The sequence below is a fragment of the Anolis sagrei genome, chromosome 8 (genome assembly GCF_037176765.1).
Source record: "Anolis sagrei isolate rAnoSag1 chromosome 8, rAnoSag1.mat, whole genome shotgun sequence".
Taxonomy (NCBI): Eukaryota; Metazoa; Chordata; class Lepidosauria; order Squamata; family Dactyloidae; genus Anolis; species Anolis sagrei.
The window spans coordinates 31,056,089-31,074,440 of NC_090028.1; the positions used below are offsets into that span (position 1 = coordinate 31,056,089).

At 42.9% G+C, this 18,352-nt stretch overlaps 1 protein-coding gene across 3 annotated transcripts in view; it reads right to left on the minus strand.

Annotated features, from left to right (window-relative positions):
* The window catches only part of ZNF423 (zinc finger protein 423), a 484,624-nt gene that overhangs the window by 59,153 nt on the left and 407,119 nt on the right, over positions 1-18,352 (minus strand). For all 3 annotated transcript variants that reach the window (XM_060787886.2, XM_060787887.2, XM_060787888.2), the window contains 2 exons: positions 8,109-8,240; positions 4,799-4,914 (listed from right to left, as the gene is read on the minus strand). In XM_060787886.2, coding sequence (XP_060643869.2) covers positions 4,799-4,914; positions 8,109-8,240 — 248 coding nt within the window. The remainder of the gene's footprint in view (positions 1-4,798; positions 4,915-8,108; positions 8,241-18,352) is intronic.

Sequence of the window (18,352 nt, forward strand, 5' to 3'; positions counted from 1 at the left end):
TTTTGAACACTAGTGAGACACAAAGAAGCAAAGGAGGGAAAAAATCCCTTCCACATTTATATATATATATATATTTTAAAAAACAACCTTGTTTTGTTTTTCCCCAACCACATTGTAGACTTTCTTGAAACCCGGCGGTGCCGAAGCAGGGAAACAAAACAAAACAAAATCTGCTGACTTTATTAAAATATTAACAAGGTATAGTTATAACTTTTGTACACTTATGCAAATGAGATTGCCAGAACAAGAGGAAGGAAGAGCATCGCTCCCGGGAGGAAGAATACAAAATCAACAAAGTGAAAAGATCAACCATCCCTTCTGCAGTATGACAGCAAGACACAAGAGGCGTCAGCTTGGGAATTGGGGAAGATAAATTAAAAAATATATACGCAGGCATGCTCACCCCTCCAAAGTTTAAGTACATCACAGTTTATAAAGCTAATAGATTTAAATGAGGCAGAGTGCATGCACCATTCCATGAAATTATTATATTTACCAGGGGCCTCGAGGAACATTTTGGGAGAAGTATTCGTCATATAAAATACATGCAATGAGGAAGGCTGAGAATAAAAATGTTTTAGTTGTGTGTGCCTCTTAAAAGTATTTTTTAAGAGTAGCTCTGTTCTGAAAGTCGAAACTCAACTTTTTGAGGAGATTTTATCCACAAACTGCTGTTAACCAAGCATGATCAAGTGCCCTGAAATCTCCTTATATTAAGAGCCAAAACCGCATCTGTTCAGCCACAGATTGCTGGAACAGGAGGGTGCAGGCATCCAAGAGGGAGTTTCTAGAGTCCTTGTGCCTGAGGCTGGCCTAAGGTATCTGACAGCATCAGGGGAATGTGGACTGCAAGCTGTCACTGCCACCCCCACCGAGAAATTGCCAGGCAGGTTTTTTACCTGTGTATCTATATGGCAGAACTGCCGGAGGTTAAGTGGTTTGAGCCACAACATTTGGGCGAATCCCAGGTTGGCTACTGGACGGAAACAACTGCACCTCTTTCCATCGAATGTCCCTCATAGATAATGCATTTACTCATGCATGAGCCTAGACATTCTAGTTGACCCCAAAAAATCGGGATGACTTAAAAATTGACCCAAAAAACCCAGGCATGACCTATCTATAGCCTTAAACGGTTCCGGCCCAAGATACCTATCCGACCGCATCTCCACCTACGAGCCCACCAGGACTTTGAGATCTTCCGGGGAGGCCCTGCTCTCGATCCCGCCGGCTTCACAAGCACGGCTGGCGGGGACGAGAGATAGGGCCTTCTCGGTGGTGGCTCCTTGGCTGTGGAACACCCTTCCCGTGGACATTAGACTGGCTCCTTCCCTGATGATATTCCGCAGGAAATTAAAGACTTGGTTGTTCAAGAAGGCGTTAGAACAAGAAGTGCAATGATTGGTAATGACTATAGGAATGGAACAACAATGATACTGGATTGTGGTTTGGACGATGAGACGGCGCTGAATGGGTTTTGTGGTAATGATGATGTTTTTGTATAATGCTGGATTGTGAATTGTTTTTATACTGTGTCTTGAATGTTGTTCTTCCTATGTTGTACACCGCTGTGAGTCGCCCCCGGGCTGAGAACAGCGGTATATAAGCAAAGTAAATAAATAAATAAATAAAAAATGTAATGGGTAAAGTATTTTAGGTAAAGGTAAAGGCTTCCCCAAACATTTATTATTTTACTCTATTGTTATTATTGTGTTTATTATTTTACTCTATTATTATTATTACATTTATTATTTTGCTCTATTAATACTGCAATTATTACATTCCCATTATTTTACCGCATCTCTGTGTACGAACCCACACGATCTCTTCGATCATCCGGAGAGGCCCTGCTCGCGCTCCCACCTCCATCGCAGGCACGATTGGTAGGGACAAGGGAGAGGGCTTTCTCGGTGGTGGCCCCTCGACTCTGGAACTCACTCCCCAAGGACATCAGGCATGCCTCAACTCTGGCAGTTTTTAGGAGGAGCCTGAAAACGTGGTTATTCCAGCGTGCCTTCCCAGAATAAGGAAACCCCCAGCAATATGTCCTTAAATGCACTTTATTAATGATCTAGGATTGTCTGCACGCCCCATCCCTCTCCAAAAACTCTATCCTAATCACATTTGGACTGCTTCAAAAGATGATGGACCTGTTTAAACGTTTCATTGGAGGTGTTTAAAAAGAGTTGGGATGGCCATTTCTCAAGAACAGTTTAGTTGTACAGACTTCTAGATCAAGGCTTCTGAAACTTTTCCATTCAGGACCTCTTTTGACCTGAGAAATGTTTATGAGACCGCAGGTATATAGATATAGAAAATATGTATAAAAACCAAACATTTACCAATACCAAATCAGCATCTGCAAAGTTTTCTAAACAGGCTGATTTTCCCTTTTTATGAAGTACAGCTGAAGCATCTTCTGCAGAATCCACTGGAAATACTGTGTAACAGATTCTTGTAAATGTCTAAAACAGGCAAGGGCAAACTAAGGTCCGGGGGCCAGTGCAACCCCCTGGGTGCTTACCTCAGGCCCTCCTCATTTTACCTGTCCTCTTGGCAGATGGACATGGTGGCCTGCTGCATCCTTATGCCAAAAAGATGGGGGAGGAAGGCATGTAGCAACTGAAAGTGCTCTCAGCCACCATGTGTCTCAACCTCCTCTTGGCATAAGGATGGTGCGAGCGGCCCTATTGTTATGCTAGGAGGATAACTCAAAGAAGGCATGTGGCAGCTGAGAGCCCTCCAGAGCACTCTCAACTGTTGTCTGTCTTGCACTCCTCCCTCCCAGCATAATGCAGTAGGACAGCTTGGGGATCAGGGGAGGAGAATGGGGGGAAGGTCAGGGCAGTGGATGTGTGTCCCACCTTCCCCCCGGCATAAGGATAGGGCAAGCAAGCCCATTCTGATACTGGACTACCTGAGAACAGGCCGGGGGGGGGGGGGCTTGGGGGGCTCCAGCCCCCCCCCCGAAATTCTCATGATGGTCCATGAGAAGGCCTTACTGGTGCATTATTTAAACTGTTATGTTTATTCATATCATGATCTAATCATCATACTCAATATATCCCATATGCATGGGGGTATTGGGGTAACAATACAAAAGGTTTGCTAGGGTAGACCCTCTTTCACTCAGACTCACCCCCCCCAAATCAAACTCAGTGCCCCCCCCCCCCCCGAATCAAAATCCTGGCTACGGGCCTGCCTGAGGATGACCCAGGTCCTCCTCTGCCCCCTCCTGGCCCCACCCCTCCTGACCTGGCCCACAATGTGGCCCCAAGACAAAAAAAATGCCCATGCTTGGTCTAAAACAACCACTAGGTGGCATTCACAAAAAAAATCAGGACCATCATTGAGTTAAGGTGGCCCAATTTGAGATTGGGACTTACAGTGTTCTAGATAGCCTTTGGAATCCATTTGAATGAAGAACAGAGTGTTTGAGGACCGGGACATCCGTAGGGATCCCAAGGTATTTGTTTATGAAGCTATTGTCCTCCCAACCCTGCTATACGCCTGTGAGACGTGGACTATCTACAGACATCACATGCAACTCCTGGAATGATTCCATCAACGTTGCCTCTGAAAAATCCTGCAAATCTCTTGGGAAGACAAGCGGACAAATGTCAGCGTGCTGGAAGAAGCAAAGACCACCAGCACTGAGGCGATGGTCCTCCGCCATCAACTCTGCTGGACCGGCCACGTTGTCCGGATGCCCGACCACCGTCTCCCAAAGCAGTTGCTCTACTCTGAACTCAAGAATGGAAAACAGAATGTTGGTGGGCAGGAAAAGAGATTGAAAGATGGGCTCAAAGCCAACCTTCAAAACTCTGGCATAGACACTGAGAACTGGGAAGCCCTGGCCCGTGAGCGCTCCAGCTGGAGGTCAGCTGTGACCAGCAGTGCTATAGAATTTGAAGAAGCACAAATGGAGGGCAAAAAAAAGAAACATGCCAAGAGGAAGGCGTGTCAAGCTAACCCCGCCCAGGATCGCCTTCCACCTGGAAACCAATGTCCTCACTCCAGGAGAACATGCAAGTCAAGAATAGGGCTCCACAGTCACCTACAGACCTACCGCCAGTACACCGATCTTGGAGGACAATCTTACTTGGACAATGAGGGATCGCCTAAGTAAGTAAGTAAGTAAGAAATCCATTTCAATTCAGTGGTTTGGTTCTGTAGCTGCTTGATAGCCAATGCCATGTTTGGGAGATTGGTAACTTCTTTTGTTTGGAATGGACTTTATCTTACCAAGCGATAGCCCTGTTCCCTTATTTGTCATAGTTAAGCTATGATGGAAAAAGAATTGTATTTTTTAATACTGGTATTTAATAAGAATCCACTATTGCCTTCTTTCTGTGCCCACCTTCTATTCATAATGCGCATGGGTGGGTGGGGGAAGAGATGGAGAATGTCAAAATGTTAGTTGAGTTTTTGTATGCTAATCTTTCCTTAAATTATTAACCGATGGGAAGAAATTATTTACATTGTGCTCGGCGTGGCCGTGGCAATGCGTCGCAAGGCATACTGTCAAAAGAAATCCTCAGAGCGAATGATTAGAGTTGTCGGGTCTTATTTATTTATGCAGCCCGTGCTCAGAGGACCTGCTTTTTTTTTGAGACTGCACCCAGAGAGACAGAAAGAGAAAGAGAGGAGGATTTTCTGATGTTACAAGGGAAGGAAGGAGGAGAGGAAGGAGCTCCGAACGCTCCTTCAAAACAGCTATTTCTCACAGATAACAATGGCAGAAACAAACAATACAAGTTTGCATTTAACTCTTGGAAAAGGAAATAAGAAGTTGTACCTGAAGTTCGGTCTGAAAGAAGAACTTCTGCGGGCACTGGGAACAGTCGTAAATTTTATCCTCTTGCCCATGGACAGCAAAGATATGTTGCTGCAATTTATTGGCCTGTACAAAAACTAGGAAAAGAAAAATAACAATGTTATCCAAGGCAAAAACAATGGCCATCATAGACAAATGCCCTCCCCTCTTCATTCATTCATTCATTAGATACAAATTGACTTCAAACCTAGATTTTCTCATCGCAGCAGGGGACTCAACATAATTATAGCAACATTTAATGCCTCATATAAAGAAACCTAACATAACGAAAATAACATGCAATTATCAATTAAATCATAAAACACAACGTCATTTAACATTAAAACATGGAATTAAAAAAACCTATCAATATACGTAAACATTAAAATCAGACAATTCTATTATTGTAATCCAGGCCATGCAAAATAATAATAATAATAATAATAATAATAATAATTATTATTATTATTATAACAACAACAACAACAACAACAACAACACTTTATTTGTACCCCGCTACCATCTCCCTAAGGGACTCGGTGCGGGTTACATGGGGCCGAGCCCAAAACACAACAATACAAGTTATCATATCTATTGCACATATTGACTTGGCCACAGTGGTCCACACTTTTGTTATATCCCGGATGGATTACTGTAATGAGCTCTATGTGGGGTTGCCTTTGAAGACTGTTCGGAAACTGAATCTAGTCCAACGGGCGCCAGTCAGATTGCTCACCGGAGTGGCATACATACCACCCCCATTACATCAGCAAAACTGGTTGCTGGTCTGCTACCGAGCACAATTCAAAGTGCTGGCTTTAGCTTATAAAGACCCGAACAGTTCCAGCCCAGCTTATTTGTCCAAATGTATCTGCCTCTATGATCCACCTCGGAGGTTAAGATTGTCGGGGGAGGCCCTGCTCTCGATCCCACCACCTTTGCAGGTGTGTTTGGTGGGAACAAGGAACAGGGCCTTCTCGGTGGTGGCCATTGTCTGTGGAACACAGTCCTTAATAAAATCAGGTAAGCCCCCTCTCTCTTGTCTTTCAGGAAGAAACTGAAGTCATGGCAGTGGGAACAAGCTTTCGAGCAGCAGTCACAGCAGTAGCAATTATAAATTAATCATGTGATTGACAATAGATTGATTTTGGATTATAACTCTGGACTTGGACTTAGATTTGCCTCTTTTAAATTGGAACACCTCAGCAAGCGAGAGTCCAAAAGTGGCAGGCTAAAACCCAGAACCTCAAGCCATAGGTAATACCAAATGAGAAACACTCTCCTTGGCACACAGAAGACTGGGTGACTTGGAAGGCACTGAACAGACTGCGCTCTGGCACCACGAGATGCAGAGCCAACCTTAAGAAATGGGGCCACAAAGTGGAGTCCACAAAACAAGTGTGGAGAAGAGCAAACCACAGACCACCTATTACAATGCAACCTGAGCCCTGCCACATGCACAATGGAAGACCTTCTTATAGCAACACCAGAAGCACTCCAAGTGAACAGGTTCTGGTCAAAGGACATTTAATATAATGACAAGTTTCAAACTTTGTGGGTTTTTTGTTTGTTTGTTTTTTAAAATACATTAAAACGATACCCTTGGTTTGCTCCTGATATGATAAATAATGGTCTTTTGAACATTTGATGATGTTTTAACTAATGTTCAATGTGTGCTTTTAATATTGTTGTGGGCATCTAATGGTTGCTGGTTGTAAGCCGCCCTGAGTCTCTCTCCGGGGGTGAAAAGGACGAGATATACATATCTGAAATAAATAAATAATAATTCATAATCCCGGATCATTCCTTGTGCTGCTTATTGGCCAAAGGCTTGGTCCCATAGCCAAGTTTTTACTTTTCTCCTTCTGTTTATCTCCAGTTAATTGTGTTTAATAAATATGAACAAAGGATCATCAGAGGAGGAGGAATGATTGAGGCTGGCCAATCTACATTGCACTTCTATTATTTATTTATTTATTTATCATGTCAGGAGCAAACCAAACAGTTGTATTGCATTTTTAAACAAACAAACAAAACACAAAGTTTGCAAGCTTGGTAGTTGATTAAATGTTCTTTGACCAGTAGCTGGCCACTTGGAGTGCCTCTGCTGTTACTATAAGGTCCTCCATTGTGCATGTACCAGGGCTCAGGTTGCATTGCACAGGTGGTCAGTGGTTTGCTCCTCTCCACACCATCAAGTTGTGGATTCCACTTTGTGTCCCCATTTCTTAAGATTGGCTCTGCATCTCATGATGCCAGAGCGCAGTCTGTTTAGAGCCTTCCAAGTCGCCCAGTCTTCTGTGTGCCCAGGGGGGAGTCTCTCATTTGGTATCAGCCATTGATTGAGGTTCTGGGTTTGAGCCTGCCACTTTTGGACTCTCGCTTGCTGAGGTGTTCCAGCAAATGTCTCTGTAGATCTTAGAAAACTATTTCTTGATTTAAGTCGTTGACATGCTGGCTGATACCCAAACAAGGGATGCGCTGGAGATGTCTCTACCTTGGTCCTTTCACTATTGGCTGCTACTTCCCAGCGGATGTCAGGTGGTGCAATGCCAGCTAAACAGTGTAATTTCTCCAGTGGTGTAGGGCGCAGACACCCTGTGATAATGCGGCATGTCTCATTAAGAGCCACATCCACTGTTTTAGCGTGGTGAGATGTGTTCCACACTGGGCATGCATACTCAGCAGCAGAGTAGCATAGTGCAAGGGCAGATGTCTTCACTGTATCTGGTTGTGATCCCCAGGTTGTGCCAGTCAACTTAGGAATCTTAGGAAACTATTTCTTGATTTAAATCATTGACATGCTGGCTGATACCCAAACAGGGGATGAGCTGGAGATGTCACTGCCTTGGTCCTTTCACTATTGGCTACACTCCTATTGAGGGGACATGTCTACTGCCAAGGGAGAGAAATAACACTGGGCGTAAACCATTTGCCCAAAGAGCCAGGAAGGCCAAGGCTGATCCGAACCCACCTCCCATCCCCAGATCCAAGACTCGGCCATGCTGTAAATTATCATATAAAAGTAATCCAATAAATGTTCATAAAAGGAGGTTTAATTGCCTGTGGAAAATGCTGCGTGGTGTGCGAAATGAAGGAGGGAGGAGAAAGCCCTCCTTCTAAGTCGCTCCAGCTTGAAAGATGATATTCTAAAGCTTCCCTCGCAGAAGGTTTCCCCGCCGCCCTCCCTTTTCCTTCCAAGGAACGGAATACTGTATTTTAAAACTCCCCTGTGTGCCATTTCTGGATCAAGCCATGCACACTGAGGCTTGTCTGGGTCTGACTGCCTTACCTGTAAAACAAACAGGGCATTTGAATGTGCCTCCCATCCCCTCGAAGCTGTGCTCAATCAGGTGACACAGGAGCTTTGCCGGAGAGTCAAACATCTGGTTACACAGCTTGCACTCATGATTGATGCCTTCCTCTGCAAGGTTCAAATGATACAACTTGTTAGTGACACAGCAGATTAGCGTCTGAAATGCAGTTGTCGTCGGCGAGGAATCGAGAGGGGCCGGGCAGCGCGGCGTCCGGGACCCGGCAACGACGCCGTTTCTGCAGGGCCCACCCTGACAAAAGCGCGCCGTAGCATTGCATGTTCGGTGCATTCAGGTGTGCAGCCGCAAGTCAAATTTTGAGGGGCATTTCTATTTTCAGATGTGATGGAAGTGACATTGCGATCAAACCGCCGGCAATAGACACTCCTGTTTCCTCAGGCCTGTGACACTGTATCCTTTGTGCGCGCACACCGAAAACACACCGAACATCACTGCTCTGGGCATATAATACATAAATATATATTATTAAGAATACTCAAACCGCATTTGAACAGCAAAAGGTAAAAGCACAAGAGTTCAGAGAAGGATGCCAAAGAGGCGAAACAACTGACACCTTCTACTCCATATGCATTGCAGCAAAAGCAAAAAAATGAGAATGGATCCCAGAAATACAGTTCTTAGGTGAGCCAGCTCTTACCCTAAGCCAAAACCCAAATACGTGTTCGGCAATTATATTCCCCATTTCTACATATTTGGTTAATGATAGTTGTAAACCATTTGGGGCTGAGTCTGGAAGTCATCCAAACGGTTCAAGCCACAGCAAACAAAACAAAAAGTACAATAGAGTCTTGCTTATCCAACCTTCGCTCATCCAACGTTCTGTATTATCCAACGCAGTCTGCCTGCCACCTGGAATAATGTCCAGGGTGCGAGAAAGAAAGAACCTCTGTCTGTTTTGGTGCTAAATTTGTAAATACAATAATTACTACATAACGTTACCATGTATTGGACTGCTTCTTCTGTCGATTTGTTTGGCGGGGACGATAGTACGTTTGGTGAGGACGAGAGACAGGGCCTTCTCAATGGTGCCCCCTCGGCTATGGAACACCCAGGCATGTAGCCAGGGGGGGGGGGCTCGGGGGGCTTCATGGTGGTTCGCGAAAAGGCCTTACTGGTGCATTATTTAAACTGTTATGTTTATTAATATCATGATTTGATCACCATTCTCAAGATATCCCATATGTATGGGGGTATTGGGGTAATGATACAAAAGGTTTGCTAGGCTAGACCCTCTTTCACTCAGACTCAGCCCCCCCCCCGAAACTCAGCCCCCCCCCCCCCGAAACCCCCCCTGAAATTTTTTAAGCCCCCCCCCAAATGAAATCCTGGCTACGGGCCTGGGAACACCCTTCCTAGGGACATTAGATCGCCCCTCCCCCTTAACATTCCGGAAAAGGGTCAAGACCTGGCTGTTCAAGCAAGCATTTGAAAACGCAATGTAAAAGACATAGTAACTTGGAATGACTGGACAACGAGATGGATAATGTTTTTAATTAGGAGATGGAAATGACTTATGTTTTATTACTTTTGTTTCCTTTTATACTGTGTATTAATGTTCTAAATGTTTTATGATGTTCTTGGGCATCGAATCGCTGCCTCTGTAAACTGCCCTGAGTCGCCTGAGGGCTGAGAAAGGTGGTATACAAATAAAGTAAATAAAATAAATAAATAATAAATAAATAATTTGTAACATCATAATTGTTTTGACATTCCTTATTATCCTTATTATCCAACACTTTCACTTATCCAGCGTTTTGCTGGCTCATTTGTGTTGGATAAGTGAGACTCCACTGTACCCTATAAACTCAAGTACAAGCCTAGTTTTGCAGCCTTAAGGATGAAAAAGCCCCCCTTGGCTTATACCCGAGTGAGGGTCCTGACCGGAAGGCGTGGGTTGTTGTGCCAAGAGGGGAGGGGAGGCTGTGTGCCTTCCTCTCCTCGGTCCTTCCCACTTCCTACCTTCCCACTTCAGTTTTTCCCCTTTCCCAGCACCCCTTTCCCATCCCAGTCTTTCTTTTCTAGTTTCCCCCTTCCTTCCCCAGTCTTTACTATTCCCAGCTCCTCTCTCCCATTTTTCCAGTTCCCTTTGCATCCCAGCCTTTCCTAGGTTCCAGCCTCTCTCTCCCATTTCAGCCTTGTCCCCTTTCCCTCCGCAGTAAGTCATAACAGAATCAAGTATGTGTGTGTGTGCTAAAGAAAACCTTATGCTGTTTATTATTATATGCAGCTGCTAATGTAGGTCAACTAGTAAGTTTGGCTATAACTGTATGGTTTTTAGAATACAGTTCAGCTTTTGCTCTGAGGAGCCTTTGCTCGGGCATTTTGCTCAACCATTTCTACTGCTCTCCCATTTGGATGAAGATGAAGAAGCCTTATTCTGTATTGCTTACAAAGACTGTAAGTTTGTTGCACTGTTTGTAACATTGCAAGTTTATGTTTTAACTCTGCTGATAAGAGTAGTTTTTCTGTTCTTTTTCCTCTTGCCTGGGTGCAATGTTATTGTGTCTTCTGCATTGGACTTGACTGAAACATACTTAGCACAACAGTTTCCCATTTTCCCAGCCCCTCTTTTCCACCTCAGTCTTTCCCACTTCTCCACTTGCCCTCTTCCCACTACAATCTTTCCTCCTTTCCAGCTCACCCTTTTGCACCTCGGTCTTGCTCATTTTGCAATCTTCCTTTCCCCATCCCAATCTATTCCTCTCTTTCCCATGCCAATTTCCCCAGCTTTTCCCAATTCCCCCTTCACACTTTAGACTGGGGTCTTTCCCCTTTCACATCTCACTCGTTCCCCCTTCCCCAGTTGCCCCCTTCACACCCCAACCTGCCCTACTTTTCCAGCTACCCCTTTCCATCTCATTTTCCCCACTTTTTCAACCACCCCTTCCCATTCCAACCTTTTCATGTTTCCAGTCTTTCTTTCCCACACTCTTCCCACACAGTTTTTCCACTTTTCTTTATTATTGTACACAAAATGTATAGTTAAAATAAACGATGGTGATTATTGGAAGGATACATACGCACATTTGCATTGAAGAGGGTTAAAATAATGGTTTAATCAGAGTTGGACAGTCTTATCTTAAATTACAGTTTTATGTAAATGTTCAAAACATTTAACCTATGGATGCCTTAATTAATGTAATTTTATTGGTATCTAATTTTATTTTGAAATTAACCAGGAGCAGCTGCATTTCCCACCCTTGGCTTATACTTGAGTCAATATTATTATTATTATTATTATTATTATTATTATTATTATTATTTACAGTATTTATATACCGCCTTTCTCACCCCTGGGGGGGACTCAAAACAGTTTACACATAAATAATGGCAAAATGCAATGCCTTACATTGGGCACTGATATGATGCCAATACAAACAATTACAATAGTAAAACCACAATTAAACATAAATCATAATTAAAACAATACATCAACAAGCATTAAAACAATAAAACAGTCTAGTTTTCCCAGTTTTTTGTGGCAAAATTAAGTGCCTCTGTTTATATTCGGGTCGGCTTATACTCAAGTATATACGGTAATAGAAATATAATAGGTTCCCACAGATGTGGAAATTCATCCCACTGGAGGCAAGACCTTTTGATTTGCAAATCCACTTCTGAATTACAAGGCCTTCTTACTGGTGAGATTTTTCCCCCTTGCATTCCCACAGGAGTCCATTATACATTTTCTATGTCAATGAAACCATCCAGAAAGAATTGGAAAGAGAAAGTGGAAGGAGCACTGTAGTTCAATCTGAGAAATATTTGACTTCTGAATACATCCAAAAGAATCCCAAATACAGATGGAAATTGCTGGTATCATACCAGTGATGTGCTATAGCCTCAAGATAGTAGCTAATATCACATAAAACATTTTCTTAAAATATCAGTGCATTGCTCATCTGATTTTGGAAGGTAAACAAGATCAGTCCTGGTTATTATTTACATGGGAGACCGTCAATGCATTCCAGGTACGGTAATATAGGCTACATTTCAGAGGAAGGCAATGGCAAACCCCTTATTATTACTTGCCAAAGAAAACCCTAAAAAATCCATGGCTTCACCATAACTCAACCTGGAGGTAGACCAGTGTTTCTCAACCTTCCTAATGCCGCGACCCCTTAATACAGTTCCTCATGTTGTGGTGAACCCAAATCATAAAAATATTTTCATTGCTACTTCATAACTATAATTTTGCTACTGTTATGAATCATCATGTAAATATCTGATATGCAGGATGCATTTTCATTCAGTGGAACAAATTTGGCACAAATGATACGCCCAAATTTGAATACTGGTGGGGTTGGGGAGGATTGATTTCATCATTTTGGAGTTGTAGTTGCTGGCATCTATAGTTCGCCTACAATCAAAGAGATTCTTAACTCCACCAATGATGGAATTGAACCAAACTTGGCACACAGAACTCCCATGACCAACAGAAAGTACTGGAAGGGTTTGGTGGGCATTGATGTTGAGTTTTGGAGTTGTAGTTCATCTACATCTAGAGAGCACTGTGGACTCAGACAATGATGGATCTGGACCAAATTTGGCATGAATACAACAATATGTTCAAATGTGAAAACTGTTGATGTTTGGGGAAAATAGACCTTGACATTTGGGAGTGGTAGTTGCTGAGATTGATAGTTGACTTAAAATCAAAGAGCATTCTGAATCCCACCAACGATAGAATTAGGCTTTCGACAGAGACCCCCCATGACCAACTGAAAATACTGTGTTTTCTGATGGTCTTTGGCAACCCCTCTTACAACCCCTCGCAACCACCCCAGGGATCCCAAAGCCAAGTTGAAAAACACTGATGTATGGGATATCGTAGGGTGGTCTGTTGTTTGAAGGAAATAGGAGAAAATAAGCCTCTCACTGCTTTCTGGCCGTGCATCACACATTTTAGTGCAAATATTAAGACACAAATAGTGTTCAATTCAGCAAGTATTGCAGAATGTCATGCCACAGTCCACTTCAAAAAAGGGTGATGGATCGGGACCAAACTTGGCACAAATACTCAATATGCCCAAATGTGAAAACTGGTGGCATTATGGGAAAATAGACCTTGTCATTTGTGAGTTGTGGTTGCTGGGACTTATAGTTCACCTACAATCAAATAGCATTCTGAACTCCACCAATGATGCAATTGAACCAAACTTGGCACACAGAACACCTATGACCAACGGAAAATACTGGAAGGGTTTGGTGGACATTGACCTTGATTTTTGGAGTTGTAGTTCATCTACATCTAGAGAGCACTGTGGATGGAATTGAACCACGCTTGGCACACAGAACTCACATGGCCAACAGAAAATACTGGAAGGCTTTGGTGGGCATTGATCTTGAGTTTGGGAGTTGTAGTTCGCCTACATCCACAGAGCACTGTGGACCTAAACAATGATGAATCTGGACCGAACATGACACAATTACTCAATATGCCCAGCTGTGAACACTGGTGGAGTTTGGAGAAAAGAGAACTTGACATTTGGGAGATGTAGCTGCTGGGGTTTATAGTGGACCTACAATCAAAGAGAATTCTGAACCCTACCAATGATCGAATTGTGCCAAACTTCCCACACAGAACCCCCATGACCAACAGAAAATACTGTGTTTTCTGATGATCTTTGGAAACTTGGACACTCCCACTTGTGACCCCCCCCCCCCCCCCGGGGTCTCGACCCCAGGTTGAGAAATACTGTCATAGACACAAAACTGGATAGATCCAAGTTCAAATCCCGCTATAGCTACTGGAGTCACAAATCAAAGTCACTTATTTCTAATCATATTCTTTATCTCACAGCATTGTTAGTATAGAATCTGTGCAAAGTGGAATTATACATCCTTCTTGGAAGTAATCAGAACGTGGACGTGATAATAAAATAAATACAAATTCCAAAGGTAGATGTATGCAGATCATTGCAGAAAGTCCTTATTGTGTAAGATCATGATGGTACATAGATGGGTTGAAATAACATTTAATGGTGTGGACAATGGAGAGGATGAACATGTTCTGCATTTCCATTCCACTCATTTCATATTTGGGAGGAAAGGATGTTGGAAGGAAAGGAAGATAGAGGCAGTATGACAGGCATCCCTAAGAACAAGTTAATAGGTGAATGATATGCAACCCCTCTCATTTTGAACACAAAAAAGTAGATTTGTACCACTGGCTGTGCCATCTTTTCAATATGATTCTCCTTAAGCTCTCAGTCTGCTTGTGGATCTATTGATTCAGCGCTGAACAAACACGGCATCGAATCACAGATTCTTCAGGTCTCTGTCTCCCAAGTTCAGAATAATAAGCATTAATTTTACACTTCATTTCTCCACACAAAAGAGAGAGAGAGAGAAAGAAAAAGAAACTAAGAGAAAGAGAGAACGTGGTCCTTGTTTAAAACAAGTAGGCCTGCGGGATTTTATCAGGCAGAAACTATGTCAGGCCAAAAGAGGAACAGAGCGCTTTGTGTAAAAGTATCGTGGGGAGATGATAGTATTCTGTAATGTTCCCAGTACCTACTTTTGTCACCAAAAGCATTTGATCCCTGGCAGACACATATACTTATTTCCATACAGGTCTTGAGGGAAAGCCGGTAGGAAGGAGAGCTTATTATCTGAATCCTGAAGGTGAAACCTGGGTGGTGCTCGCTGATGCTAAAGGCAGGCATAGGGGCGAATTTGGAGGGGACGTAATTTACTGCCTGTTAGGAAGGATTAGTGAGTTGCGCTGACCCGGATGAACCGCGGTGGTGAAATTTGGCTCCTATTGTTCTTGAGTTCGAACGCATTTGCATGGTGTTGATAGGACTGTGCTTCGCGGTACTTCCTAGTATACTCGCTCGCGTTGCCTTAACTGAAAGCATGCCTTCGTGTTCAAGTGAATCCAATGGCAGAAAATGTGCAGTTGATAATACATATTGTACCAAAATGCTAAGCCTGAAAGAGAGCTGGCAGTCCATATGATAAATAATAATAATAATAATAATAATAATAATAATAATAATAATAGTAATAATAATAATGCTTTATTTATACCCCGCTACCATCTCCCCAAGGGACTCGGTGCGGCTTACATGAGGCCGAGCCCATAATACCTCAATACAAGCAATACAACCACAATACAAAGCAAAATACAAATACAAATACAAAGCAATTAAAATAAATCTCATACATAAACAGCATAAACATTGAACAATAGCACAACACACATTTAAAATCTATGGCTGGGCCAAATGTAATTAAAATTTTAAAAAATTGCTGGGCATGAACAAGATAGAGGAGGTGGGGCGTTGGTGGAAACGTACAAGCAGTCCTAAATCAGTATAAAGTGCTTTAGAGGACATAATGCTAAGGGTTCATTATTCTGGGAAGGCACACTGGAATAACCACGTTTTCAAGCTCCTCCAGAGTTGGGGCATGCCTGATGTCCTTAGGAAGTGAGTCGAGGGGCCACCACCGAGAAGGCCCTCTCTCTCGTCCCCACCAATCGCACTTGCGATGTAGGTGGGATTGCAAGTAGGGCCTCTCCAGATGATCGAAGAGATCGTCTGGGTTCGTACACAGAAATACGGTCACGCAGGTAGGCAGGTCCAAAACCATTCAGAGCTTTGTAGGTAAGAACCTGCACCTTGAATTGGGTCCATAAAATGAATGGCAGCCAGTGGAGCTCCTTGAACATGATGAGTAATAATATCATCATCTATATATTTAGTAATAGCTAGCCATTCCCTGCCACGCATTACTGTGGCCCAGTCTGTGTATATGTGTTTTCTGTGTGTATATGTGTGTGTATATATTTGTGTATATGTGTATACATGTGCATTTGCATATATATATATGTGTGTGTGTGTGTGGTTTAGCACATGCGTTGTAATGTAATTTTTGTTTCTTGGCTTTTAAAGTCTCTTCCACTGTGTTTTCCAGTGTTTTTATGAGCGATAGTCACTCATTGGCCTGTTAGGTGTATTGTGTCCAAATTTGGTGTCAATTCATCCAGTGGTTTTTGAGTTATGTTAATCCCACAAACGAACATTACATTTTTATATATATAGATGTGGCTCGCTCACTGTCATTATGTTTGTTTGTTTATTGCTTTCTTATGTTCTGTGTATATTGTATTGTCGAAGGCTTTCATGGCCGGAATCACTGGGTTGTTGTGGGTTTTTTCGGGCTATATGGCCATGTTCTAGAGGCATTCTCTCCTGACGTTTCGCCTGCATCTATGGCAAGCATCCTCAGAGGTAGTGAGGTCTGTTGGAACTAGGAAAAAGGGTTTATATATCCGTGGAATGACCAGGGTGGGACAAAGGACTCTTGTCTGTTGGAACAAAGTGTGAATGTTTCAACTGACCACCTTGATTAGCATTTGATGGCCTGGCAGTACCTGGGGCAATATTTTGTTGAGAGGTGATTAGATGTCCTTGTTTATTTCCTCTCTGTTGTTTTACTGTTGTAATTTTAGAGTTTTTTTAAATACTGGTAGCCAGATTTTGTTCATTTTCATGGTTTCCCCCTTTCTGTTGAAATTGTCCACATGCTTGTGAATTTCAATGGCTTCTCTGTGTAGTCTGACATGGTGGTTGTCCAGCATTTCTGTGTTCTCAAATAATATGCTGTGTCCAGGTTGGTTCATCAGGTGCTCTGCTATGGCTGACTTCTTTGGTTGAAGAAGTCTGCAGTGCCTTTCATGTTCCTTGATTCGTGTCTGGGCAATGCTGCTGCGTTTGGGGGTCCCTGTGTAGACTTTTTGTCCACAGCTGCATGGTATCCGGTAGACTCCTGCAGAAGTGAGAGGATCCCTCATGTTCTTTGCTGAACATAGCATTTGTTGGATTTTCTTGGTGGGTCTGTAAGTGGTTTGTATGTTGTGTTTCCTCATCAGCTTCCCTATGCGGTCAGTGGTTCCCTTGATGTATGGCAAGAACACTTTTCCTCTGGGTGGGTCTTCGTCTTTATTCTCGTGGCTTCTTCTCGGTTGTCTTGCAGCTCTTCTGATGTCTGAGGTGGAGTCTTCATTGTCCTGGAGAGCCCAGTTGAGGTGGTCCAGTTCATCTTGGAGGAGGTGGACTTCGCAGATTCTTTTTGCATGGTCTGCCAAGACTTTAATGGTGCTTCTTTTTTGACTTGGAGTTTTTATGTAGATATCTATCTGTGTGTGGATTTTCTGTAAACTGTGTGACCCAATTGTTGATCTCCAAGATGAACCGAACCACCTAAATTGTTGGAGTCCACTCTTGTGTAATAAAGAGAATAGGACATTTACTGTACAAGGATTTGAAGTCTACTCATCTGTAGTAAAGACACAAGAACTGTTCCTGCATATGTGAAGATTTTTTTTCTTTTGAGAAAAGAACAAATTATTTTTGTTTAACATGACTGTAACAACCCTATGTTTTACTTACATTTATAGAATGAAGTTCTATGTGTTTAGATACTTTTGCATCACTGCAATTAGTGGATCCTGGTCTTTCTAGCAATGCCCAAAGCCCATATTCACGTGGCTGCTGCAATCCTAACCGCCAACTATATTAAAGGCATCATACAATGATGAGTATCGTAAGTTAATTGATGCAGAGTGACATGTTACCAGGCTAAAAATAAATAAGAAACGTGTGCAATTAAAGAACACACAATCACTTTTATTGCTGCTTTGAGAACAAAGGAAAATGATTTTCTCCTCAATTTGATTTAGCAATGAAAAGGAGGATATATATCCCTCTGCCTTACTGTGAAGACACTGAAGGCAACCTGACACTCATTTTTGACACCAGCGTGTAAATCTCTCCATGTTTCCCTTACACAACATGTGATTTCTGCTTCAATGCAATGAATTACAGTAATGAAAGCGGATACATTTTAGTTGTAGAAGTGAGGCAAATAAACCCCTTTGTCAACTGTATCCCTAAGGAATAATAATAATAATAATAATAATAATAATAATAACAACTTTATTTTTGGACCCTGCCTCTATCTCCCCAAAGTGGTGCCGCAGTAGGAGTCCCTGGTGGCGCAATGGATTAAACCCCTGTGCCAGCAGGACTGAAGACCGACAGGTCGCAGGTTCAAATTCGGAGAGAGGCGGATGAGCTCCCTCTATCAGCTCCAGCTTCTCATGCGGGGACATGAGAGAAGCCTCCCACAAGGATGATAAAAACATCAAATCATCTGGGCGTCCCCTGGGCAACGCCCTTGCAGACGGCCA